The sequence below is a fragment of the Rhineura floridana genome, chromosome 15 (genome assembly GCF_030035675.1).
Source record: "Rhineura floridana isolate rRhiFlo1 chromosome 15, rRhiFlo1.hap2, whole genome shotgun sequence".
NCBI lineage: Eukaryota > Metazoa > Chordata > Lepidosauria > Squamata > Rhineuridae > Rhineura > Rhineura floridana.
The window spans coordinates 24,902,780-24,928,137 of record NC_084494.1 but is presented as its reverse complement, the minus strand read 5'-3'; the positions used below and the strand labels follow the sequence as shown (position 1 = coordinate 24,928,137).

General features: G+C 46.3%; 1 protein-coding gene across 2 annotated transcripts in view; it reads right to left on the bottom strand.

Moving 5' to 3' along the window:
- Positions 1 to 2,369: 2,369 nt before the first annotated feature.
- KMT2B (lysine methyltransferase 2B) overlaps positions 2,370 to 25,358 on the bottom strand; it is a 73,987-nt gene continuing 50,998 nt past the window's right edge. For both annotated transcript variants that reach the window (XM_061597073.1, XM_061597074.1), the window contains 15 exons: positions 24,992 to 25,150; positions 23,422 to 23,542; positions 21,877 to 21,955; positions 17,568 to 17,728; positions 16,172 to 16,387; positions 12,458 to 14,000; positions 9,652 to 9,747; positions 9,458 to 9,564; positions 7,907 to 8,044; positions 7,511 to 7,585; positions 6,990 to 7,167; positions 6,414 to 6,521; positions 3,735 to 3,818; positions 3,398 to 3,527; positions 2,370 to 3,269 (listed from right to left, as the gene is read on the bottom strand). In XM_061597073.1, the coding sequence (XP_061453057.1) occupies positions 2,994 to 3,269; positions 3,398 to 3,527; positions 3,735 to 3,818; positions 6,414 to 6,521; positions 6,990 to 7,167; positions 7,511 to 7,585; positions 7,907 to 8,044; positions 9,458 to 9,564; positions 9,652 to 9,747; positions 12,458 to 14,000; positions 16,172 to 16,387; positions 17,568 to 17,728; positions 21,877 to 21,955; positions 23,422 to 23,542; positions 24,992 to 25,150 (3,471 nt within the window). In that variant the 3' untranslated portion in view covers positions 2,370 to 2,993. The remainder of the gene's footprint in view (positions 3,270 to 3,397; positions 3,528 to 3,734; positions 3,819 to 6,413; positions 6,522 to 6,989; positions 7,168 to 7,510; positions 7,586 to 7,906; positions 8,045 to 9,457; positions 9,565 to 9,651; positions 9,748 to 12,457; positions 14,001 to 16,171; positions 16,388 to 17,567; positions 17,729 to 21,876; positions 21,956 to 23,421; positions 23,543 to 24,991; positions 25,151 to 25,358) is intronic.

The following is a 25,358-nucleotide window of genomic DNA, read 5'->3' as shown; positions in this document are numbered from 1 at the left end:
TTTTTCTATTCTAAAGGGGAACACCACGTTCCATCTGCCATTCGGGTATTCGTGGCTAAAGTTATTCCCCAGATATTATATGGCTCCCAGTTTATTGTTTATACCAAGTATCTCTCTTATGAAGCCGTCCAAACTAAATTTTTACAGTCCGTTGTGGGTACACCATCTTGTGTTCCTAATTTCTCATTACAATTAGAAGCGGGGCTTCCTTCGTTGGAGGCTCGAGCATGGATGCTCAGGTTGAAGTTTTGGCTGAAAATGCTGTTTTGCCCTGTAGGTTTGGCTCGGCTCATCCTATCGGATGTCTATCAGTTGAACTGGAAGAAATCCCTATGCTCAAAACTCTTGGGCTTGGGTTTTTCACCTGCAGCAATCCATGCATTAGGTTTCTCCAAAGCGAAGACGGCCATCTTCCAGCGCATTCTGGACATTGACCTTCAGAATCTGTCCATTGCTGGCGCCATGCGATTGCTTCCTGGGGAGGGTATCAGGCTGTTTAAATTAAAATTCTCGGCCAAAGCAATTTCTGTGACCAGAGATGGGGATTCATCCACCTTCATCTGAGTGAGACCTTTAAAGGAAAAGGACCAGTCTAAGGGGGACGGCTCTTGAGTATTAATCATCTCTGGCCTCTTATTAGATATGAAGGGGAAGAAATGTTATTTTTGGTTGATCTTTTTGCTCCCCATGCTGTATAGGGTCTTTGCCTGCCGTCTGAATAAGAGGGAAAGGGGAGGTCTGTTCCTTCCTCCTCTTTTTAGCTTTCTGTGAAGGTAGGCTTTCAAATGAGGATGGAATCCCTAAAGCTTTTCTTCCTTTCCTTGTTAGAGCCACTGAGGTTTAACAGCCTGGCTCGATCTAGCTGTGCTATATCCTCTGTTTGGGTGGTTGTCCTCCTCCATAATCATAAAAGAAAAGAAGAAAAAGTAGCACAGGCAGCTCTTTGAAGATGTCGACAGTGGAGGGAAGCCAAGGCCGTTGTCAGGGTGGCTTCTAATTATCAAGCTGAGCCTCGTTATCTTCATTCCACTGAGAGATATTGGAGGGAGGGAGTCTCTTGCAACTCGTTTGCAGAGATTCCAGCCTCCCACTATTGATATTAATAGTATAAGAGATAGAAGGATTCAATAGCGGTTGCAGAGAGATGGTAAAACTCACCCCGCGCCATTGAACACCAGACCGGAAGTCACCTTCAGAATCATATCTCACAAACCGCCCCTAACCCCGGCCTCAGATTCAGCTTAGGGGGGCCTGGGCCTGCTACATACCTGGTTTCCCTTCCCACTCCCAGACTTAGGAAAGCTTTTATGCTGGCCAAGTTCAATGTCCTTCCATCGGCTCTTTTAGACGGGAGATACCAGAAAATCCCATTGGAAGCACGAGTGTGCCCCTGTGAGGCGGGTGTTGTAGAATCGGTGGGTCACGTTTTATTAGCATGTACTTTTTATAGTGACCTTCGTGTTTCTTTTATCTCCCCGCTATTAAAAAAAAATTCCAGGTAGGGATATTATATTTTATACTAAATACCTATTGTCTGACCAATCTCCTCATATTACGAGAAAGGTAGTGAGCTTCTACGCTGCTGCTATTGCTCGCCGCAGGTCATTGTTAAACAATCAGCTGACATAGACCTGAGAACCAATTTTCAACTAGTCCTGGGTATTGTCTGTGTACGCTTATATAGTCCTAAGGTCGCTGTTTTAATGATGTTTTTTAATTGTATTTTAATTGTATTTGTATGATATGCTGGTCACTTGACCGTAATAAATCAAATCATCATCATATGTAACACATACCTGGCTTACGGTCTCACAATAATGTTCGTTATTCTGGAACTGTATAGGTGGTCACCCTCATTTCCCACCCAAAAGCCATCCCAGGCATTAGGGTGTTTGCAGTGACTATTCCCTAACTGTTGTATTTGTCCCTTGCTATCTATTTGCCTTTGGATTCCCCCCAATCCTTGTAGGAGCTTCCCAAAGTAAGGGGACACTGCCAACAAACTACACAGAAGTTCCAGAGGTTATATGGGGGGCGGTTGCACCCACTCTGCTGAAAAGGACTAGGATTTCCATACTCCTACTACATGTAGAGGCCATTACCCATGGGTCTTTGTAGGCTCCACTCTTAATGTACAGCTCAAATTCATAGCCAACATGGGCAGAGACAACTATATTTCTGGGGCGCCTATGCATCAGCTGCGGAACATGTAAGCCAGTCTGTACCTATAAGTTTTGAAATCAAACCATTTGATATTAAAGAACTGGATGGCCACTGTCTCCATTTCCAGATGGGAGTTTTTACACAGGCACACTTTTGTTTTTCATTCTTCAGGCTGAAGCTACTGCAATAGAAGCCATGTGACAGCCTCGTGTCAAAATTGCGTTTTATTTAAAATTATACCAACAATAATCCAACCCTTTACCGTCTGAGTTGACTGAGCATCTTAAATAAAAAAGTGCATAGAAAATAAACAGGTTTAGAAATTTGTACAAATATTTACATCCTCCTGGGTTTGATGGTTTTTTCTTCTTCTTCTTTAAAACAGAAAGCCTAAGCAGAGCAGGGGGGGGAAATCACAAAATTTAAAAGTACAAAATTAAAGAAAAAGCTGTTCTCACCCCACAATGGAGGGGGGAGAGGGGGTGGGGAATCAGGATTATGAAGCAGATGGGCACAAATAAGGGACAAGGGAGATACCTTTCCCACTCTTGCCCCATCTCTCTGCTTGTCCTAATTTCAAGCCACAGACTCAAAAAACACCAGGGCCGCTACCAAGAGCTTCCTCTCTTCCCACACTCATGCTCCTTGGGGACAAGTCATCTCCACACCTCAAGGAACCGAAGGGATAAGTCAGTCCTGCAGCAGCCCACTTGGAAGGATTGGTGAGGTTAAGCGCCCACTACACCCCTTGGTGTGCCCCCCTCACTGATGCCAGAGAGGGGCTGGGATGAAGGTATGGAGCTTAGAAATCTAGGTCAGGGTCGAGTCTTTTAGTTGAGGAAACGACGGCAGCGCTTAGCCCCACAGTTACAAGGTAGCTTGCTGCCAGCATCCTCAATGGGGAATTTGTAGTCATAGGTGAGCTCCTCGCCTCGGAAGATGCGCCGCAGGGCGAAGATGACAATGTGTTTCTGGCCCTCGACGTGGATGACCCGCGAGTAGCAGTTGGGCTCACAGGAGTGGTTGATGAAGCGGGCGGCATTGCCATGCATTGTGGCATCCACCACATCAAAGTCATCAATGCGGAACATGTAGCAGCCTATGCCCTGCAAGGATAAGAAAGGCAAGAGAAGAGTGAGAAGACTTGAGGAGCCCAGCTCCTCCTCCTCCTCCACTGGTCCTATGTCATTTCCCACAAAAACAGCCAGCTCCCTCCTTCCTTGACCATCAGTACCTTGCTGTCATAGTACTTTTCACGCTTGTCTGTGAGCACCGAACGGATGACAATACCAGAGTATTCAATCACCATCTCGCCTGCATCAATGTTGCGCTTGCAGAACAGACCCCGGCCATGGATGGCTGACCTGGAACAGGAAGAAAATCACATACCCAGTGTGAACTAAGGAGGAAGAGTTAACAAGATGGGCCAAAGGTGAGCCAGCCATTAGGTACTCTCTATACTGGAGTCCAGTATGGGGCAGGGGTGCTGTTCTGTATGAAGTTGCCTCTTTAGCAAGGTCCTGGGTTGTGGGTTCAGGACTCAAGCAAGAAGTAATTGCTCTGGCCATTACCTGTACACGCCCACAGCTTCCTTGGAGGTTTTCTTTAGGTGCCGAAACCTCATGGCCATGGGTAGCTCTAGGCTGGTGGCTCGCCTAAGGAAGAAGAGGAGGCCAGACTAGACTGAGAAACTCATACCAGAGGGACTTGCTATTTCACGGATGATGATGATAATAATGTTTATAATGCCCCTTCCACCAAAGGGCGGCACAACAAACATAAAATAAGAACAATACATAAATCAACATAACTCCTAAAAGCAACTGTTGTCATAAATGACACCTAATGCCATCATCAAAATGAAATAATGTATTCTCCTACAAACCAAGTCCCCACCCCAAGCCCTCTCAACCACAATCAATTAGCCCATTTGTTTACTCCGGCAAATAAAAAAGGAAGCTTTTCAAACCCTTCCAAATATGTGTTAAATCCTCCTCCAGCTGAAGAGCCACAGGAAGGCTGTTCCACAGACATGGAATCAACTCCTGAAAGGTTTGCAACCTTAACAGGACAGTTTGCGTCAGCGGAACAACCAGTAATCCCTGGCCCACAGATCTTGTATTCCTGGCTGGAACATACCCCACCACCGGGATGACAGATAACGGGGAAGATTGGAATGCAGGGCCCTAAAGGCAGGGACCAGAATTTTGTACCTGGCCCTAGGACCAATGAAGGGCCCTGTGGGAAAAGGTGAAATGGGAGTAGCAGCGAAGGTCCAGGACGACCCGAACAGAGCTGTTCTGGATCAAAATCAAAGGATGGAGAGGAAGAGGGCAAAAGACTATTGCAATAATCCAGACGTGAGGTAACCAGAGCCCGAACAAGAAAATGTGCAGTCTCGGTAGTCAGGAACCTGCAGATCCTACAGATATTCAAGAGATGAAAATTGCATGCCTTCACTGTCCCCCCAATAAAGGGGCATAGAGACAAATGATCGCCCAGTACAGCTCCAGGGTTTCTGGCAGCCAGAACAGGGGCCATCATATAGCCCTGAAGACACAGTGAAGGATAGGAAAGAGAAACAGAAGGACGATTGGGCTGAAAGACAATACTCTCAGTTTTTTCCATGTTCAATTTCAGACAATGTGCAGTCATCCACAAGGAAACATCTAAGAGGCAGTCCGTCACGGATTTCCACACATCATCGTTAATAAATTTAAACTTCAGAAAATCTGGGTGTCATTGCATAAATGTGGCACTGAAATCCCAGGACCAAAATCAGAAAACCAAGAGGGAGGGTACAGAGAGAGAACAGCAGAGGACCCAAGACCGATCCTTGAGGACCACTCACTATCAGTGGAAAAGCCTTCGAAACTGAGCCCCAAAATGAAACAGAAAAGGAACAATTAGATAAAAAAGAACCAAGCCAAGATAAAGCATTGCCTCTAATTCCCAAAGATGCCAACTGCAGCAGCAATAACTGATAGTCAAGTGTATTTAATGCTTTGGACAAATCCAATAAAATCAATACAGATATCTAATGCTGAGCTTCAGCCACCAAAATATCATTCATAACATGTGCCAGAGCCGTCTCTGTAGAGTGGCCTGGCTGAAATCTGGATTGAAATGGATCAAAGAGATCATGGGCAGTTAAAAAGGCATCCATTGGGAGGGGGCTACTCTCTCTAAAATTTTAGAAAGAAATGGGAGAAGAGACACAGGACGGTAACTAGCGCACACTGAGGGATCCAAGGAAGATTTCTTTAGCAGAGGACGAAGAAGGGCATGCTTAAAACAGTCTGGGAAACTGTTGGAACTAATTCAAGAGACTTTGTTCTGGGACAGATTTCCAGGAAGAGTCAGAGGGACAAAATCAGATTAAAAAAAAATGTTTAGGGTGGAGCATGACAGTTTCAAAAGTAATGATGCCGCAGAAGGACAGTTGAGTAGGACAAGACATCATCACACAATGTGGGATTGTACAGGAACGGTTCTTTTTTGGAGAGAACATAGGAATTATGCAGAGTCAGACCATTGGTCCATCTAGCTCAGTAATGTCTACATTGACGGACAGCAGCTCCCCAGAGTTTTAGGCAGGAGTTTCTCCCAGTCCTATGTGGAGATGCCAAGGATTGAACCTGGGACCTTCTGCATGCAAAGCAGATGCTCTGTCACTGAGCTGTGGCCCTCCCCAGTATATGTGGTTGGAAGCAGCTCTTTTTGGGTCAATGTGGCTATTTGCTGCCTCCACAGGTGCACTCCCTGATGCACAGAAGAGGCCTGGGATCATTGGGCTTCCTTGGCAGGCAAAAAGCTGATGCTGTGTTGCTGGAAAGCAGCTAATTGCCCTTTATAATAAATTAGGAGGGCTGAGAGACGACGACTACTAGGAAAGCAATGCTTACTAATACAGTAGAAATGAAATCTGGGCCAGGAAAGATGGGTCCCCTTTCTAAGTACTTGGAGAAAAATGATGACTTTGTAGTTCCCCCTTCCATTACTTTTACTCCAGCAAAGATTTTGGTACTGACATGATACAAAGATTACTGTTGGAAATACTTTACTATTGAGGTTCTTACACTCCTAAGACTCACTGGTGGAAGAGGAAAAGGTGGTGCCTTTAAAAGCTTCCGTTGCAGCACATGCAGTCTGGGTATTATCCAATCAACTTCATATTACCACAAAAACCTCCAAATGATGTGGAGTCTGCTCCAACTTCAGGACAGCAGAAGCCAGGTGCGTCTCCTTACCTGGTGGATTTGAGCTGCACTTCATCCTCTTCTTCATCATAGGGGCCTCCCTCAGGAAGCACACGATGCTGGGATGCCAGGAAGTTGAACATGTCAAAGGTGCATTTCCTAGAAAAGAAGGAGAGGACTGTCAATCTTAGAAGGTGGGTAGATTCCCTGTTCTTCTCCCTTTCAAACACCATCTGTAACCCACACAGGACCTGTGGCTCCTGCATTCCCTTCTACTCAAGAAAGAACCCCTTTTCACTGCAATACAACCCAGGCAAGGACGTGATTTAGGACTAAGGCGGGTGAACCTGTGACCACCCCGGTGATATTGGGACTACATTCTGATCTGCAAGCAAGCTTGGGAGTGTATTATTTTTATTTTCTTACATTTATATCCCACCGTTCTTTCATCAAGGAACTTAAAAGTGGCATATGTGTGGTTCCCAGGCGATCTCCCATCCAGGCACTGATCAGACCCAGACCTGCTTAGCTTCAGCAAGGTGGTGGCCTCATCTGCCTTCAGACTGTACCCTGGTCTGAAAACCATTACCACCCCCACCCCGAGGTAGAAAGCAAAGCATTGCTCACCTGACATAGACTTCAGCTCGGGCACAGCCATGAGGGTTGAGAGGAAGCTCCTCCTCCTCACCCTCATGTTGGTGGTACCGGAACTTGTATTTGTGGCAGGCCTTGGCACCATACAGCTGTTCCACCAGAAAGATGATGGCATCGTGGTGCATCCCCAGCAGCCGCACCCCATTCATCCCTGCCAGAAAAAGCAAGTGCCTGAGATTCATGTTGTCCCCAGCCCTTTCCCAAAGCCTCAGAACAGAACCTCCAAGATTCCTTTGGAGCAGCTCTTCTGGGGCAGGTTTATACTCCCCGAAATTATCCCTTTTTTTACCCCCTCATCAGCTCTGAGCCTGCAACTGAGAAGCCGGTTGACTAATACAGGTCGACGTGGGAATCACAAAGTAAGCCCCAACCACTACAGGACTCTCAAGAACATTGTAAGAGCCCTGCTGGATCAGACTAAAGGCCTACCTAGTCCAGCATCCTCACAGTGGCCAACCAAATATCTATGGGAAGTGTGAGTGCAACCTTATTACCTGCAAAGGACAGATGCTTGAGCCGAGCGTTGGTGCGGGCCTCCTGGATCTTCTCAATCACTGCTTTCCAGGCACCTAAATGTGGAGAACGCGTATGGGATTTACTCTGAAAGAGCCAGACACTGGACCCCCAAACACAAAATCATGAGAAGTGCATTACTGGGCAAGGAAGATCCAAGGTGCTGCTGCTTTCCATAGACTCTGCTGGGTTTCCTGAGCAAGGCACAGCACAACTGCAGTTTACATCCAAGAGAAAAATCCAGTCCAGTAGTCAACAATGGGGGTGGGGTGGGGTGTCTCTCTCCAGCCACTCTTTCTGGCAGCATCGCAACAGTCAGCCAGCTGGGAGGCTACTGGACCAAATGAATGTCACCAAAGCTATTCTCTCCTCCTTACCATCTATGCTGTCGGCCTGCACATTGAAGCCATCCTCGCTGGTGATCTCAAAGCACAGGTGGGGCTGCGTTTTGCGGGGCATCTCATTCTCTTTGTCCTCCTGGTTCAGATTGTCCTCGTCTGAGCTGGAAAGATCCCCTGGAGGCAAAAAAAAAAAGAGCAGGAGGCCCAAGCTTTCATCAATGCTGTGGAGTCACCATCTGTGTGAAAGGGCCTAATGTGGGGAAGGGAGCAGGCTTACAACAGGGAAGGTTTTTGTTTTTTTTAAAATAATCCAGTCTCACAAGCCAGAGCCTTCTCAGGGCCAGGACTTGCTTAACTTGCTAAACTCTAGGATGCAAGCTGGAGCACTACAGGTTGTATCCTTAACTCATATTTAAAAGTAGAGTTGTTGAAATTAACGTATAGGACTAACTGTTCATTAATTACAGTTATTTATTTATTTTATTTATTATTATTTGATTTATATCCCGCCCTTCCTCCCAGCAGGAGCCCAGGGTGGCAAACAGAAACGCTAAAAACACTTTAAAACATCATAAAAAGACCTTAAAATACATTAAAACAAAACAACATTAAAAACATTTTTTAAAAGCTTTAAAAACATCTTTTAAAAAGGGTTAAAAACATATTATTGAAGAAAACATATTAAAAGCAATTCTAACACAGACGCAGACTCTAGTAGAACTTGAATATAACCCATTCAGTTGTATCCAATGCTAGTCATATTGGGTTCAAGTAAGTCCTACTCAGAGTAGATCCATTGACATTCATGGCCATGACTAACTTAGGTTCATTAATTTCAATGGGTCTGCTCTGAGTAGGACTTAGCTGAATACAACCCTCTCTCTCTCCCCATATATAGTTTAAGAACATAAGAAGAGCCTGCTGGATTATGCAAGTGGCCCATCAAGTCCAGCATCCTGTTCTCACAGTGGCCAACCACATGCCTATGGGAAGCCCACAAGCAGGACCTGTGGATTCCAGCAACTAATATTCAGAAGTATACCACTTCCAACTATGGAGGCAGTCTACAGCCATCATGGTTAGTAGCCACTGATAGCCTTCTCCTCCATGAATCTGTCTAATCCTCTTTAAAGCCAACCAACTTGATGGCCATCACTGCCTCTTGTTGGGAGTGAATTCCATAGTTTAACTATGTGCCGTGTGAAGAAGTACTTTCTTTTGTCTGTCTTGAATCTTCCAATGCTCAGCTTCATTGAATGTCCACAAGATCTAGTGGTATGAGAGAGGGGGGAAAAACTTCTATCCACTTTCTCCATGATATTTACAGCATTTATATCCTTCCTTCCAGCAAAAAGGCTTTCAGAGCAGTTTACAAAAATCAATTGAACTCAGGTCTCCTTGGTCTTAGTCCAACACTCTAACTGCAGCAGCTCTTAGTTCTACACGCACAGCTCTTCACCTCCAATATAGCAAGTGTGGATGTTTTATCCTTGGTTCTACGTATCAGGAGCCAGCCCACAGCCTCCCACCTTAATACTGACACATTGATCTCCAAGACAAAGCAGGACAGGGCAGAGATCCCAGTACCTGCATATCTGTGCCAGACTGGTTCCAGCACAGGCTGTTGGTTCAGCTCCGGTGTTCCAGGATGGGAGTGTAATGCTGCCAAAGAGGGGGAGTGATCCATCGGAGACCTGGGTGGAGGGGTGGAGAGAAGGGCTGGTTAAAAGGCCTGAAAGAGGCAAGTACCAGGTTCCTGCATTCCCCAATCTCACACTCACAGCTCATTCTCGCCACCAGGGCCTGCCTCCTCTTTGAGTGCATCCAGGTCTAGGACACCCTTCGTTGTGGGAGTCTTCATCCGTACCCTCCCGATGCTGCAGGGCAAAAGGGCTGTGTTAGCACACGTGCACACAAAACATACTGACCCCTTTTTGCTAGGGGGCAAGAACAAAACCTTTTCTCTTCCAAGAAGGAAACGAACACCGGGGCTAACTGGAACAGAGCCCAGTATAGCTGTTTGCAACCTGCCGTGCAGATGCAAGCGACTGAGGCTAGAGACAGACAACAGTCAATTCAGAGTGTTGCCGGGCAGTTGGAGTTTTGCTGCTCAGCTGCCTTTTGCCCCAAAGTAAACAGGCCTAGCAGGTTTGGGTACCGTTTAACAAGAGGTGAGAGTAAGAGGAGAGAAATGTGCATAAGCACCATAGGAAACAAAAACCTCACTCGAAACACTTTCATTTAAAATATTTATATACTGTCCTTCATTGGAATTGCCTCCCAAGGTGGGTTACACCCACCCTCCCACCCATCCATCCACCCATCCATCCAGGTGGTGTATAATATTAAAACAAAAACCATTTTTTTAAAAAAAGTAAAGTAAAAACACAGATTGCCATGAAGGTGACAAAAAAAAAGTTTTCTCCTGGTGACCAAAAAAAATCATGTCAATGCCAGGCAAGGCTCCCTGGAGAAGGCATTTCACAGACTGGGGTGTGTGTGTGGGGGGGGGGGACAGCTGAAAACTGCCTCTCTTTCTAGTTGCTATCAACTTCACCTCTAACAAAAGGGGACAGAGAGAAGGTCGTTTGGTGCTGCTGATCTGAGGGTGCAGGTTGGATGGTATGGGAGAAGCATTCGGGAGATTATCAGATTCCACAAGTCCCTGGGGATGGATCCCAACTGAAAGGGTTCCTCATCCCCACAGTGAGAAACAGCTGCAGTAAGACTAAAACTTTAACAGAAAATGACCATGACAGTGGGTGAAATGCAACCTAACCACCGAACCATTCTTACAAGTTTATTGTCTATCTCTGGTTACAGAGAACAAGAACCAGAGTGTGGGACTCAAGACAAGATGGAAATAACAGTCCAGCGGATTTTGGTGCTGGTGAGATGGGAGGCAGTACTCGTCTCTGGAGCTTACCATACAACCATAGCTCTTCCTAATGTATACACACACTTGTGCACACACGAGTCCACCACAACCAGCAAATCTCAAGATTGTGCACATGAAGATCTGGTGTTGGAGGTATTACTTGCAAGCTTATGGTAGAGAAGAAATATTGTAGGTAACATCTCTTGCTAGACTTGTGGGAAGCCCTATACGGAGATGCTGGGAATCCCAAATCTTGCTGCCTCTTCCTCACCTCCCTAACGCAGCACTGAGCATGGCCTTTGTGACTGTGGCAGTATTCAGACCATAAGACATGCCAGGATCCACCCAGTAAAGCTGAAATGGAAATCTGGAAGCTCCAATTCCATTGGCAGCTGTAGTCTATGCCCCAACTAAACCAAGAATACAGAGGAGCTTTTGTGGGGGAATGCAGCATGGGGAAAAAAACATGGACTCACTAGTGGTGGCTACAGATCTCTTCAATCACCACAGCTAAGAGATGGGCTTCCTTGTCATAACTAGAGAGATCAGTTTATCATTAGCCCCATTAAATGTGCCACTCCCCCACCCCAATCATCACAACCTCTAGCCCTGAGACCTCAGACTACTAAATAGCTATTGCTTGGACATCAGGACTGTTCCTTCAAAATACTAGCATGGCCAGAACAAAACAATTCTTCCAGGCCTAGTACAATATTTTACTCAATGAATAACTGAGTTGCAACAGGGCCTTGTAAGGCTCTTTCATCCAATATTCTTCAGCCTTTTCAGATCCGGGACCCATTATTATTATTATTATTATTATTATTATTATTATTATTATTATTATTATTATTATTATTATTATTATTATTATTATTATTATTATTATTATTATTATTATTACTACTACTACTACTACTACTACTACTACTACTACTACTACATGTATATACCGCCTCATAGCCAAAGCTCTCTGGGCGGTTTACAACAATTAAAAACATTAAAAACAAATATACAAATTTAAACCCACATTTTAAAAAGCAATTTAAAACCACATGCTAAAATGCTGGGAGAAGAGGAAAGTCTTGACCTGGTATCTTAAACCCAAACATGCATTTGGGAACCCATTACTTTTAATATTTTACTGTGTATTTGCAAGCTGGTAGAGCTGCTGTTGCAATGCACCTTGGATCAGATCATGGCCTTGTAGTGAGTGCTGCCCACAGTCGAAGGTCAATGCAACCCTCTGCTCAATGCAAGAAATCCAAAGCTGAAGTATCTCTAACACATGTCCAGACTCTGCTTAAAGATTTCCAGCAAGGGAGAGCCCTCCCTCACTTCCCAAGGTAATTGGATTCACTGTTGAACTGCGCTGTTAACGAAGGTTAAAATTTACAGCCCTCTTGATCCCATTCCTAGCCATCCCCCAGGGATTCCACTATATATATTTTAGAAGTCCCATGCTATTGGGGGTGGGGGGAGTGTTGGTAGCTGAAACATTCCCACCCTCCCTGAATTCCCTGTGCTGCCCTGCCCATAGCAGCCTCATCAAGAGCCAATCTCAATTGTTTGGGAATTTAACTGTGATAATATGAGTTTAGAATGTGGATTTTGCTTTTTTTAAAAAAATTGTCCCAATCCCCTTGTTCCTCCCTTGTTTAATGTGTGGATCTCATCTCATGGGCAGAACTGATAATAGCTGTACTTACCCTGAGCCTGCTGTACTGCCAGAAATGCAGTTATTAGCCAAGTGATCTGTCTGCGATAAAGGCAGCGTTTCCTCTTCACTGACCCCATCCAATTTCACCTTCTTGAGAGGCATGCTTCCGACAAAGGTGGAGACTCTCTTGACACGGATGGCCGGGCGGGGGCCAGGCAAGGACACCAAGCCAGGAATGCTTAGCACTCCAGAATTCACAGCCATGGGCTGAAGGAGACACGTCTGCTGGAGTCCCAACGAGGGTGTCACCAGAGCTGGAGCACCCAATGCCAACTGACTGCCACCAATAGCCCGAGATGCGGTGCCCACAACATTCATCATGGGCACCATGCTGAGCACCGGACCGCGGATGGTCCACGTGGGCAAAGGGCTAGGAGGTAGGCCCAGAGGTGCCCGTAAAATGACTGTGCCAAGGCTGGGCATGGATGCAGGGGGTGGTGGTGCTGGGTTTGGTACACCCTTACAGCTGGAGGCCTGCTCCCCACCTTGAATGTTCAACATGCCTTCCTCACCCTGGACTTTCACACACACCTGCCCCAGCTTGTTCACAAGAATGATTCTGGAACCAGGTAGTTGCTCCTCTGGTCCCAGTATCTTAACTTCAGGGGTGCCTGGCACTTGGGCGCAGCCGAAGGTGAGGGTTGGGGTCAGATCCGGAGCAGGGTTGGGTCGGGCTGACTCGGTGCCATTGAGGCTAGCAGAGGTAGGGGGTGCTGCTGGTGGTGTTGGTGGCGGCGGCGATATTGTCTGGTTGAGGCAGGAAGACAATGGGCCCTTGCTCTCGGGTGCGTCCATGTTCTTCAGCACAAAGTCCACAATGTCGGAAGGCAAGTCCTCAGGAGCAGGAGCGGGGCCAGCCAGCTCTCGCTCTACCCTTGATTCTGCCTGCTTGCCCTTGGCTGGCGGATGCCCCCCCGCCCCATCCGCCTCACTGTCGGTGCCGTCGTCTATGCCATCGAGCTGGTGGATGTGGGGCAGGGGAAGGTCCAGCGGGTAGGGAGGTAGGGGCGGCTCTCGCGTCACCACCGTGCGTGGGAAGCGGAAGTAGCGGCTGGCCTCCCCTTCCTCCTCGCTCTCACCATCACCCAGACCATCCAGCTGGGGCAGATCCAGGCTGGGTGAAGGGCACGTCCGTGGAACTCCCAGCTCCTCTTCTTGGAAAGGTTCGTCCAGGAGGCTGTCGTCAAATTCTAAGTCGGAGACGTTGAGCTCAAATGCCAGCTCTGGCGGCACAGGCGGGGGTGAGGGAGGGGGTGAGGTAGGGAGGGGCCTCTGCCCCTCAGACCCGGCTGAGGTAGAAGTATGCCTGAAGCCACTCCCGGCCAGGGGGTTGTCTGGGAGAGGCGGCATTGCCCTGAGAGAGGTGCTGGAGGGACTAGTCCTATTAGCAGTGGCTTGCAGAGGCAGGGGGGACCGGCGGGTGCGGGGGACACTGCTTGGAGACAGAGGGCTGAGGCGCTGAGGACGGCGTGGAGGGAGGAAGTCTGGGTCGCCCACAGTCAGGATGTGGTGGGACATGGATGATGTGCTTCCTGTAGAGGAAAAAACAGGAGGAGCATGTCAAGGCAGGTGTAAGGAGAGACAGATGGACACACTGCCGGTGGTGACTGGAGCCCATGGGGACTGGCAGGGCGCAAGGCAGGGAGGTAACAGTAGGTGGAGCCAGAGACAATGACAGCAGAGTCAGGAGCTAGTTTTGTCCCCATCCTCCACCCTGCTGAGTTCTACAAGGGCAACACTGAGACTTAGGGCAAGGTCACCCCCTGGACTAGCTGTAAGTAAGAGGGCAGGAAGGTGGGAGCTGGCTGGGGTTGGTGGGGCAGTGTCCCATTGGCCCTAACAGGTCAGCCTCCCCTGCACTACCTACACAGGGAACAACTCCCCCCATGAGGAAAGGTTACCATGTTTGCAGCTTTTTAAATTAGGAAAAAACTCTACATGAATTAAGGAGGGACATGATAGAAAAATGTATACTATTACGCATGGTATGTGGAGAAAGTGAATAGAGAAGTTTTTCGCCCTCTTCATATTAGAACCTGGAGTCATGCAATGAAGCTGAATGTTGGGAGATACAGGACATCACAAAAATAGAGAGAGAAATCCCACAATGCTGAGAGAGAATTTATTTCTTAGGAAAGCCCAATGTGTTTTCGCCCCTAATGTACTGGGCCTTCGTCAGGGGCCGTGAAGAAGACAGTACACTACACCAATGCACAAAAATGGCAAATTATAAATCACAACAAAAATGCAGCATTAAAATACAAGCACTTAATACATCACTAACTAATCATTGGAAAATATTTTGTAAGTACTTGCATAAAAATTTCTGTAGAGATCTCTAGTAGCAAAAATGCTTAATTTTATAATGGCAGCTGCAAGAGGAAAACTGAAGACATACAGATATATATATATTGCAAAGCCTGCAATTTCAGATGTTCCTAATTTAAACTAATTAAATCTCTACAGACATTTTTATGTAAATATCTACAGAATATTGTAATTTATAATTGTCCATTTTTATGTAGTCATGTAGTCTTACTGTCTTCTTTATAGCCCAATGAAGGCCCAATACATTAGAGGTCGAAATGCGTTGGGCTTTCCTAAAGAAATAATTTTTCTCTCAACATTTTGGGATTTTTTTTTCTCTTTCTTTGCTGACCGTTTCTTGTTTCCAGTTCTTCTCCTTGGGAGATGGAGGGCAGACAAAAGGAACTGCTTCTTTGCACAGTGTGGAATTCGCTGCCACAAGATGTGGTGACAGTTTTAATAGTGACAACCTTAAAAGTGGATGAGACAAATTCAAGGTGGCTTTCAATGATTACAAGCCATGGTGGCTACATGCCACCTCCAGAATCAGAGGCAGCCTGCCTCTGAATATCAACTGCTGGGGGGCAAAAGTGAAGAGGGCTGCTAGATTCCTGCCTACTTGTGCGCTTCCCTCAGGTATCTGGATGGCCACTGTGGAAAATAGGATGCTGGACTAAACCGATCCTGACCCAGCAGGGCCCTTCCTACGTGCCCTCCAGTCACTTTCTGTACACCACTCATGGTCTTCTAAACCTTTATTGCCCCCCCCCGCTTGCTTATTCTGTTAATTGTTCAATGTTAGGCACCAAAGGTACCCTTTCTCTGGTCAGGAATTCGCTTCATCAAGAGGGCTACTTGATTATTTATTTATTTGATTGATTTATGAATTGCTTCCCATGAAACATCTCAAAGTGATTTCAACGGTACAAGCATAAACAGTATAAAAAAAATTAAAAACATTGAAATGAGATGGGGGGGATGCACCAAGACCCCAACCCCATTCTTCCCTAGTAACACTGGAAGCTGCCTTATATCGCCCCAAACCATTGGTTCATCCAGGTCAGGATTGTCTACGCTGACTGGCAGCAGCTATCCAGGGTTTCAGAAGGGTCTCTCCCAGCCTGCCCGGAGATGCTGGGGATTGAACCTAGAACCTTCTGCGTGCAGATGCTCTGCAACCGAGCCATGGCCCTTTCCTTCCCCAGTGTGACTTCTCAGGAACTTCCCTGACTATAGGCTGCTGTGCTTCTCCATGAGCCCTGCTCTTACCCCAAGAGTTGGGCAACATGGCAACCTGTCTTTGGCCCTGGAGCATTCTGTTGCTGGCCTTCATTTAAGACTGTGTGTGTGTATGTGTGTCACATAAGTTGCAGGTGTCCACCTGGAAGGTACTCACCAGGAGAAGGCAGTGGGCGGGATGACACCCCACTTATGGGCCGCCGAGTGGGGGAGTAGTTGGGCACTTTGATGCGAGCCCCGGAGAGAGATTTGGGTTTGGAGGCAGCAGGCTCTGGGGGTGGCAAAGGCCCTGGGTTCTGCGCAGGAGAGTGACGCTCCAGTGGTGGCATGGGAGGGGGCACATCCTGAAGGTGCTCATCTCCAAGATTAGGATCTGAAAACCAGGAGGTAATGTGACACAGACAGAACATGGCAATGGCAGCACTCAGAAGCCAGTGACCTTCATTGTGGGCTTTGTGCAGAGAAAAGAGAGCATGGAACAAAGGGAGTTGCGGTATTCCAGATCAGGTTACTTGCCCAACTCGTCTAGTCTAGTTAACTATCTACTTTAACTTGCACTGGCTCTCCAGGGTCTCAAGCAGAGGATTTTATACCTAGAGGCAACATAGCAGAAAGCCCCTCATCCACCCATCCCCAGTGTCACATATCTGCCTAACACTGTCCCACAAATGCCTGCGTGTCAAAGGGTTGCTTGAAGACAGCTGTGTGTAACTCTGTAGTTAGTAAAAGCCCAACTTCTCCATCAAGCAAAGTAGAATTCTGTGACCTGTAAACATTATGCAAATTAGAATGTGCATATATTGGCTTATGAATTCTTCTACTTGCTATGAGGAAGGGCAAGGAGCTAAGCAGGATCCTAAAGTCCCACCCTCTGATGGCCAAAAGCCCTGCTCAGCCTTGCCACCCTACCCTGGCTTCTGAATTTTCAACAAACATTGCATGCTTACAAGCCTATCTTTGCAGTAATAAGGGTTAGAAAAATAATGATACATTTTATATCACATTGTGCACGGTGATTTACAGAACACAAATGGACAGATCCTGACCCAAGGACCTTACAGTATATAGAAATGTGCTCTCACTCTCTCTCACACACACAATGCTGAATTCTACACCCAATATTAATTCTTCACGGGAGCACACCAGAGACAGGGAACCTGTGGCCCTCCAGTTGTTCCTGGACTATAGCTCCCATCATCCATCACAACTGGCCATGCTGATTGGGGCTGATGGGAGGTGAAGTCCAACAACATCTGAAGAGCCACAGGTTCCTTATCCTTATCCATAGCACTCTGAACTGCAGCAGAGAAAGGGGTCTAGTAAGCTACTTATCAAAAAGGGATTGTTACTTACACCGGGGAAGCAGCTAACTACGAAACTGACCTAAAAGACTTGCTATTGTCCCCTCGTCACCAGACCAGGCTGGCTTCAGAACATCCGTCCTTACAAGGGGGTTGGAAAGCTTATTATCCAAATTGCGTCCCTCTCACACATGGGAGGGGTGAGATGACATCCCAAAAGCTGGTCTACCTATACTTTTCAAACCATCTTACCCGTAGGGCCAGCAGGGCCATGGACAATCGTGTGGTTCTCTTCCTGCACTCCCGAGGCATCTGGCTCTTCTTGGCTCAGCTTCGGCCGATACTCCAGGACACGGCACGTATACCAGCATCGCTTGCGGGCATCCACTGTGCTCCAATAAATCCGGGAACACCTGCGGTGTGCATGGAAGGCAAAGGCAGACCATCAGACTCACCTTCTGGCTGTTCCATAGCCCTTGCTCCAAGCAACCAAGTGCCCTCTCCTCCTTGAGGGCAAATGGCTGTGCAGCAGGGCATTTAGATTAAGGATGAGAAACCTGTGGCCCTCCAGATGTTGCTGGACAACAACTCCCACCATCCTTGACCGCTGGCCATGTTGGCTGGGGATGATGAGAGTTGGAGCTCAAAAACACAGATGGGGCCACAGATTCTCCATCCCTGGGGCAGGCAATTTATAGATGGTTCACTGCCCTAGAGCAAGTACCTTGCTTGACAGTCATCATGGATGGGGCAAATTCTCCATAAACAGATTCTAAGTTCTGCTCCAACATTTGCGAAAGCAATTTGTTCACGTTTGACATGTTTCTGAGGATATCTCAGTGTTCCCCAGCCAACTGGCCTCCAGGGGTTTTGGACTGCACTTCCCATCAGCTGTGCTGACTGGGACTGATAAAACAGTTGTTCCAAAGCTACCTGGAAACCATGAGGACAGGGAAGGCTGAGGTAAAGCAATTCCTACAACTTGAGAGAGAAAAAAGTAACAACTTCCTTCATTTCTGCTACCTGCTCCAACACTCCTGACCAGTGGGAGGGCAGCAAGGCCCAGAGATATGCAGGTCAGCCTTTGGGTGACATTTGAGCTTTTTTGCCAGGTGGACACTGTGGGCATTTCTAAAAAAGCAAGCATTGAAAAGTCAAGGGAGGTACAAGCAGGAAAATGTTTTTACAGGTTGGGTGAAGAGCAGGTATATTTGCCCATCACTATAATTGCCAGGGAGGACATTGAACTTATCAAGGATTATCAATACCTTGGCACAATCATTAACCAAAATGGAGACAATAGTCAAGAAATCAGAAGAAGGCTAGGACTGGGGAGGGCAGCTGTGAGAGAACTAGAAAAGGTCCTCAAATGTAAACATGTATCACTGAACACTAACGTCAGGATCATTCAGACAATGGTATTTCCGATCTCTATGTATGGATGTGAAAGTTGGACAGTGAAAAAAGCTGATAAGAGAAAAATCAACTCATTTGAAATGTGGTGTTGGAGAAGAGCTTTGCGTATACCGTGGACTGCAAAAAAGACAAATAATTGGGCATTAGAACAAATTAAACCAGAACTGTCACTAGAAGCTAAAATGATGAAACTGAGATTATCATACTTTGGACACATAATGAGAAGACATGATTCATTAGAAAAGATAATAATGCTTGGAAAAACAGAAGGGAGTAGAAAAAGAGGAAGGCCAAACAAGAGATGGATTGATTCCATAAAGGAAGCCACAGACCTGAACTTACAAGATCTGAACAGGGTGGTTCATGACAGATGCTCTTGGAGGTCACCGATTCATAGGGTCGCCATAAGTCGTAGTCGACTTGGAGGCACATAACAACAACAACAATTGCCAGGTAATGACATAATATGAATGGGCTGTCAACCTTCCCCTGAACATCTCAGAAGCAGAAGCAGACATTTTAGCACTAAGACCTCAGGCAGAGACATGTTTTGTGCTTTTAAAGAAAGGCAGGCGACACCTGCTGAAAAACAAGTTCCCCAGGGGGCACTTGAGCAAGGATCTTTTGTCCTTTACAGAGACAGGAGACTCCTCCCAAGTCTGGCAAAGCACTGCAGAATTCAGTGGAAGACTCTTCTATGGGTCTCGCTAGATAGCACAACACAAGAAGTCAAGGAGACAAGACTGTTGGAGAGGAAAGGAGAAAGGCAGCTGGGGTTTCTGCAACTGTCCAGGTTATTATGAAGCTTTTATGAAGAATCTACATGGATGCCGATGGTTTCTAAGAGTGGATTATGACAGCCTGGAAACGTGTCTTTTAATAGATGATTTTGTGGCCAAAGTTTTTGCTGCTGTTTTATTGGGTCTGTTCCGTGGATTACTGTATGGCTTCTGTTGCAATGTATTGTTCTTTTTTTTCTGATGTTATGTCATGCTTTATGCTCTTAAAGTGTTGTAAGTCACTTAGAGACTTTATGTAGCAAGTGACTAATAAGTGGAATAATTTGCCACCCTGGGCTCCCTTTGGGAGGAAGAGCGGGATATAAATTTAATAAATAAATAAATGATGATGATGATGATGAGACTCAATGTGGTGTAGTCATTAGAGTGTTGGATTAGGATCTGGGAGACCAGAGTTCAAATTCCCTCAGTCAGTGTCACCTACTCTCAGCCTCATACTACACTGGGTTATTGTGAGGATAATATGGAGAATCATATCTGCCATCTTAAATGCTGCTATAATTTTTTTTTAAAAGCTAGCACTTTAGAAGCTTACTAGGTAGGAACCTGTTTTGGACTACAACTCCCATCAGCCCCAGCAAGCATGGCTGTACTTGCCTGGGAGTTGTAGTCCAAAATATCTGGAGGGCGCCAGGCTGGCAAGGCTGTTACCCATGTGGTGAAACAGCAGAACATAGTGCTATTACCCCCTTGCCTTAGAGCTCCAAGTCTTGTGTAACTGCATGTGTAGTAAGAGATATTAACTAGTGAGCAGTATGTGATATCTAGTTGGCCACTGTGAGTTATAGCACATCCCAAACCACATCCTAATGTAAATGGGCTGCCTTTCAAGTCGATCCTGACTTATGGCGACCCTTTGAATAGGGTTTTCATGGTAAGCAGTGTTCAGAGGGGGTTTACCATTGCCTCCCTCTGAGGATGAGAGGCAGTGACTGGCCCAGGGTCACCCAGTGAGCTTCATGGTTGTGGGGATTCCAACCCTGGTCTCCCAGGTCGTAGTCCAACACTCTAACCACTATGCCACACTGGCTCTCACATCCTACACAACCCTCATTCACATCAAGTGGTTAAAATGGCGATCAGTGCAAGCATTTTTCAACCAGTAAAATTAAAAAAATGAGGTGGAGAGAGAAAAGAGCCTGTAAGTAATTTGTCACGCCATGTGTACAGACGCATACACACCCCATACTTTGCATTGATCCATCTGGAATGTACACCACACCCTGGTTTCACACTCATAATCAGCATGGCAGATTATAATCTCTTTATCCATAAGAAATGTGCTTCAACACACATCTCCTTTCTTAAAAGACTTAAAATATTCAATGCAGAAGCCAAGGGCAGCTTCAGACCCTAAATACATTTTAAGGCTACCTCTTAAGATTAGTTTATATCCAGATATGCAAAGCATGAATACAGTAGGGCCCCACTCGTACAGTGGGTTATGTTTTTATACTGTTGAGAATTTTAATGTTTTAATGTATTTGTATGTTTTTATTCTGTACGTCGCCCAGAGTGGCTGGACAACCAGCCAGATGGGCGACTAATAAATCTAATAAATAAATAAATAAAATAAATGTTCCAGACCCCCGCTGAAAAGCGAAAACTCCATCAATAAAATGGAGCCCGACGCCCGAAAAATGCCATAAAAGAGGAACAAGCACCGTACGAGTGGGGCCTTACTCTAATTGAAAGCCGCCGTATTAGCAGAACACCAAAAAGCAGGCCACTGAAAAGCAGGGCCCTACTTTATAACAAACGTGTTTGCAAGCAGGCAAATCAAGGAGCTGCTCCCTGGCAGTGTTTTGTGTCAGTGTGTGAACAGCCAACACCCCCAGCTTGTCTAAAGGACACCCTAAGGTTAAGGTGCAAATCTGAGGTTAAGGTGCGAAAGCCTGAGCCTTTCTCAGATAGGGGAAATCCAGGAATCCTGTACACGCAGAGAAGGCAGTGGCCTCACCTTCCATGCATGGGGTATCCTTGGTTTTTGACTGCTGAATGTGATTTTAGCATGATTTTAGAGAAAAGCATGGGCTGAACATGATTTTAGCATGATTTCAGAACTGGGTCCTGCCCTTCAGCTTGGCCGGGTCAGAGTTGAATGAACTGCCATAAATGCTCTAAGGACTCCTAGAGAATTTTAGTTGGCAGAGAATTTTAAAGTAGCCTCTTATAAAAGGAGTTGCCCAGACCTTTTCTTCTGGTATCCCTACCAAATGCCATCCTATGTACATACATCCACCTGGCTCCATGGTGAAGATCCTCAGAACTGTTTGTACAGGATTATGATTTTTTGCCACTTTGATGGGTGCGAAGCTATAGCCAACTTAGAAGTAGATACTCACTGGTAGCCTACAGGAAAGAGGCGTCCCTCACACTCTGACAAATCCGTCAGCATCCCCAAACTGTCAATCTTCATAGAGCCTGAAAGCAGAAATACATTGAGCAAAGAGTCGGAAACAAAAGGAGAGGCAGCAGCATCAGGCAATGGGTTTGGGATGCCATTAAGGGAGGGAAAGCAGGAGAGAAACAGAACTTATCAGACCTAACCGACAGAGCCCACTAGGGAGTTCTGCTGTGGAAGCTTCTGTTTCAGTGGGTCTCGTACATGACAGTGTCCCAGTAGATGATGGTGCCCCGTGATAATTAATGTGCAGACACAGGGGAAGATAGGAAAGAGTCATTTAGATTTTCTGCCTCAGGTACCAAAATCTCTTTGCTGGCCTTAGTGGCAGTTGTGACAGAACACATGTATATATATGAAGTTGCCTTACACAGAATCAGACGATTAATCCACACAATTCAGTACTGTTTACACCTGGGATCTGCAACGTGGTGACTGTGGGCACCATGAAGGCCTCAGACATACACCCCTTTGTGCCCACCAAGGCCCCTGCTCCTCCCAATTTATTTTATTTTAATTGAGGAATTTTGGGGGGTTATTTGTTTGGCAGGAAGGGCACCACATGTTCTATTTGCCTGCGTTTTATTTGTTTTGGGTGTATGGGGGGTGTTTGAACATCACCAGTTTTTCTTCTGGGAAATGGGTATTTATGGTGTACCCAACAGTTTAATAGATTTCTAAATGTGGCCTCAGGCACAAAAAAGTTGGGGGGCCCTGGGGCTATACTGTCCAGCAGCAGTTCTCTCACACAATGGTCTTCCCTATTATTTCCTGGGGACTGATCCTGGGACCTTTTTGCATGCAAAGCACATGCTTGACTGCTGAGCCACAGCCTCTTTCCACCTGCAATGGACCTTACACCATTAGATAGGAAGAAATTATAGCCACTTTTGCTCATCATTACAAGTTCAGTTTAGATCACCATTGTAGAAATTAAGCAGAACACCTGCACTCAGTCTACAAGGGAACCAAAACTAAGAAAGCAAGTCCCTGGGTTTCATCACACACTGGTCTAGCCAAGATGCGGAAACATAAGATGGGGACATGCAGACAGGGGCTGGCTTGGCTCTCAATGGCACCCACTGAGTTCTATGGGATTGGCTGCAATATGAGGTAGTTTAAAGCGGACAATAGTCTCTCCAATCCTCCCAACCCCACCCAGGCACTGGAGCAGGGGTAGCTTCCATTCCAATGATTTCCAAGTTTAATTTCTCCCATTTAAATGAGGTCCTTCCTCTCTATCTCTCCTCGCATTTAGAGTCAATGGCAAGCACTTTGCTGGCATTTGATGTAATCAGGACAGCCGCCGCCAGAGCAGAGGTGTTATGAATATGAGTTGTAAATCTACTCTCCACTTACAGATCATTCCACTCCATCTTGAAACAAGCTGGCCCTCCTATTCCTTGCATGTTCAACAGCAGAATCGCCAACTGCTAGATGAGAAAAGCCTATCTACTCTGTATCTTGGGGCTTCCAAGGCAATTACCTATCATCATGTTGATGGTGTCTGGCTCCAGGCCCACCATGAATTTCCTCTTAAAACTGATGCCCTCAAAGTCAACGTAGACACGGCGCAGGACATCGAACCCATCTTCAGCAACTATCTCCTAAAAAGCAGACAACATAGCCAAATAATCCTCTTAATCCTATTCACAGATCAAGCATTAGAAGACAGCCCTTGTGAAATTGTTTTATGTCTGGAGTGGATGACTCCAGTTTTCAAGATGCAGGGCATAATAAAACTGTCCCACCAGTAAGAACGTAAGAAGAGCCTGCTGGATCAAGCCAATGGCCCATCTAGTTCAGCATCCTGTTCTCACAGTGACCAATCAGATGCCCAAGGGAAGCCTACAAGCAGGACCTGAGTGCAAGAGCCCTCTCCCCTTCTGCAGTTTGTAGCAACTGGTATTTGGAAGCTTACTGCCTATGACTAAGGCCATTGATAGCCTTAACTTCCACGAATCTGTCTAATCCTTTCTTAAAACCATCCAAGTTGGTGGCCATCACTGCCTCCTCTGTGAGTGAATTCCATAGTTTATGCACTGCATGAGGAAGTAGTTTCTTTCGTCTGCCCTGAATCTTCCAAGATTCATCTTCATTGGAGTTCTGATGTTACACAAGAGGGAGAAAAACTTCTCTCTATCCACTTTCTTCATGTCATGCATAATTTCATAAAATCATAGAATAGTAAAGTTGGAAGCTTATAAGGTATTGAGTCCAACCCCCTGCTCAACACAAGAATCCAGCTGAAAGCAAATCCAGCAGATGGCTGTCCAGCTGCCTCTTGAATGAGTCCAGTGATGGAGAGCCCATCATCTCCCTATGTAATTGGCTCCAATGTCATACTGCTCTGTTAGGAAGTTTTCCTGATGTTCAGCCAAAATCTGGCTTCCTGTAACTTGATTTCATTATTCTGTGCCCTGCACTCCGGAATGATTGAGAAGAGATCCTGGCCCTCCTCTGTGTGATAACCTTTCAAGTACTTGAAGAGTGCTATCCCATCTCCCCTCAGTCTTCTCTTCTCAAGGCTAAACCTGCCCAGCTCTTGCAGTCTCTCCTCATGGGGCTTTGTTTCCAGTCCCTGGTCATCCTTGTTGCCCTCATGTGAACTTGTTCCAGTTTGTCTGCAGTACTCAAGATGAGGCCTAACCAATGCCAAATAGAGAGGAACTAGTACTTCATGCGATTTGGAAACTATACTTACATTAATGCAGCCTAACATTTTATACACTTCCATCATGTCTCTAAACTAAACCTTTTCTCTAAACTAAAAAGCCCCAAATGTTGCCACCTTTCCTCATAAGGGAGTGGCTCCATCCCCTTGATCATTTTGGTTGCCCTTTTCTGAACCTTTTCCAGCTCTACAATATCCTTTTTGAGGTGAGATGACCAGAACTGTACACAGTATTCCAAATGCGGCCACACCATAGATTTATAAAATGGTATTGTGACATTGGCAAATTAGTTTTCAATGCCTTTCCTAATGACCCATGACCCACTCACCCAGAGACAACAGGAAGCCTCTTTGCCTCCTTCCCTTACACAGTCCCACTTACCGTCCCATCCAGGAGGTCAACGTGCTTCTGGCAGAAGACTTTCTTGTCATCCTGGAAGGTGCAGTGGCGGAGGCGAGCGCACATGAAATGGTAGTTGCTGAGACACGCAGACAGGCAGCAGCCGACGGTGGCCCCTGTGCGCTGACAGTGCTCACAGCGCTAAGGAAGGGACAGGCATGTCAAGGGCATGGAGGCCATGCCATTACAGTGGGGTGAGGGTTAAAGTGCATGGCACGAAGTGAAGACACAGAGGAGCAAATCAGGGAGCTGAAATGTCCCCAAGGAACAAGCTCATCCATCTGCACTGATTTGATCAAGATGCACTTTGTGTGGTATGTGTGCTCAGGCGTATTTGTATACACACATG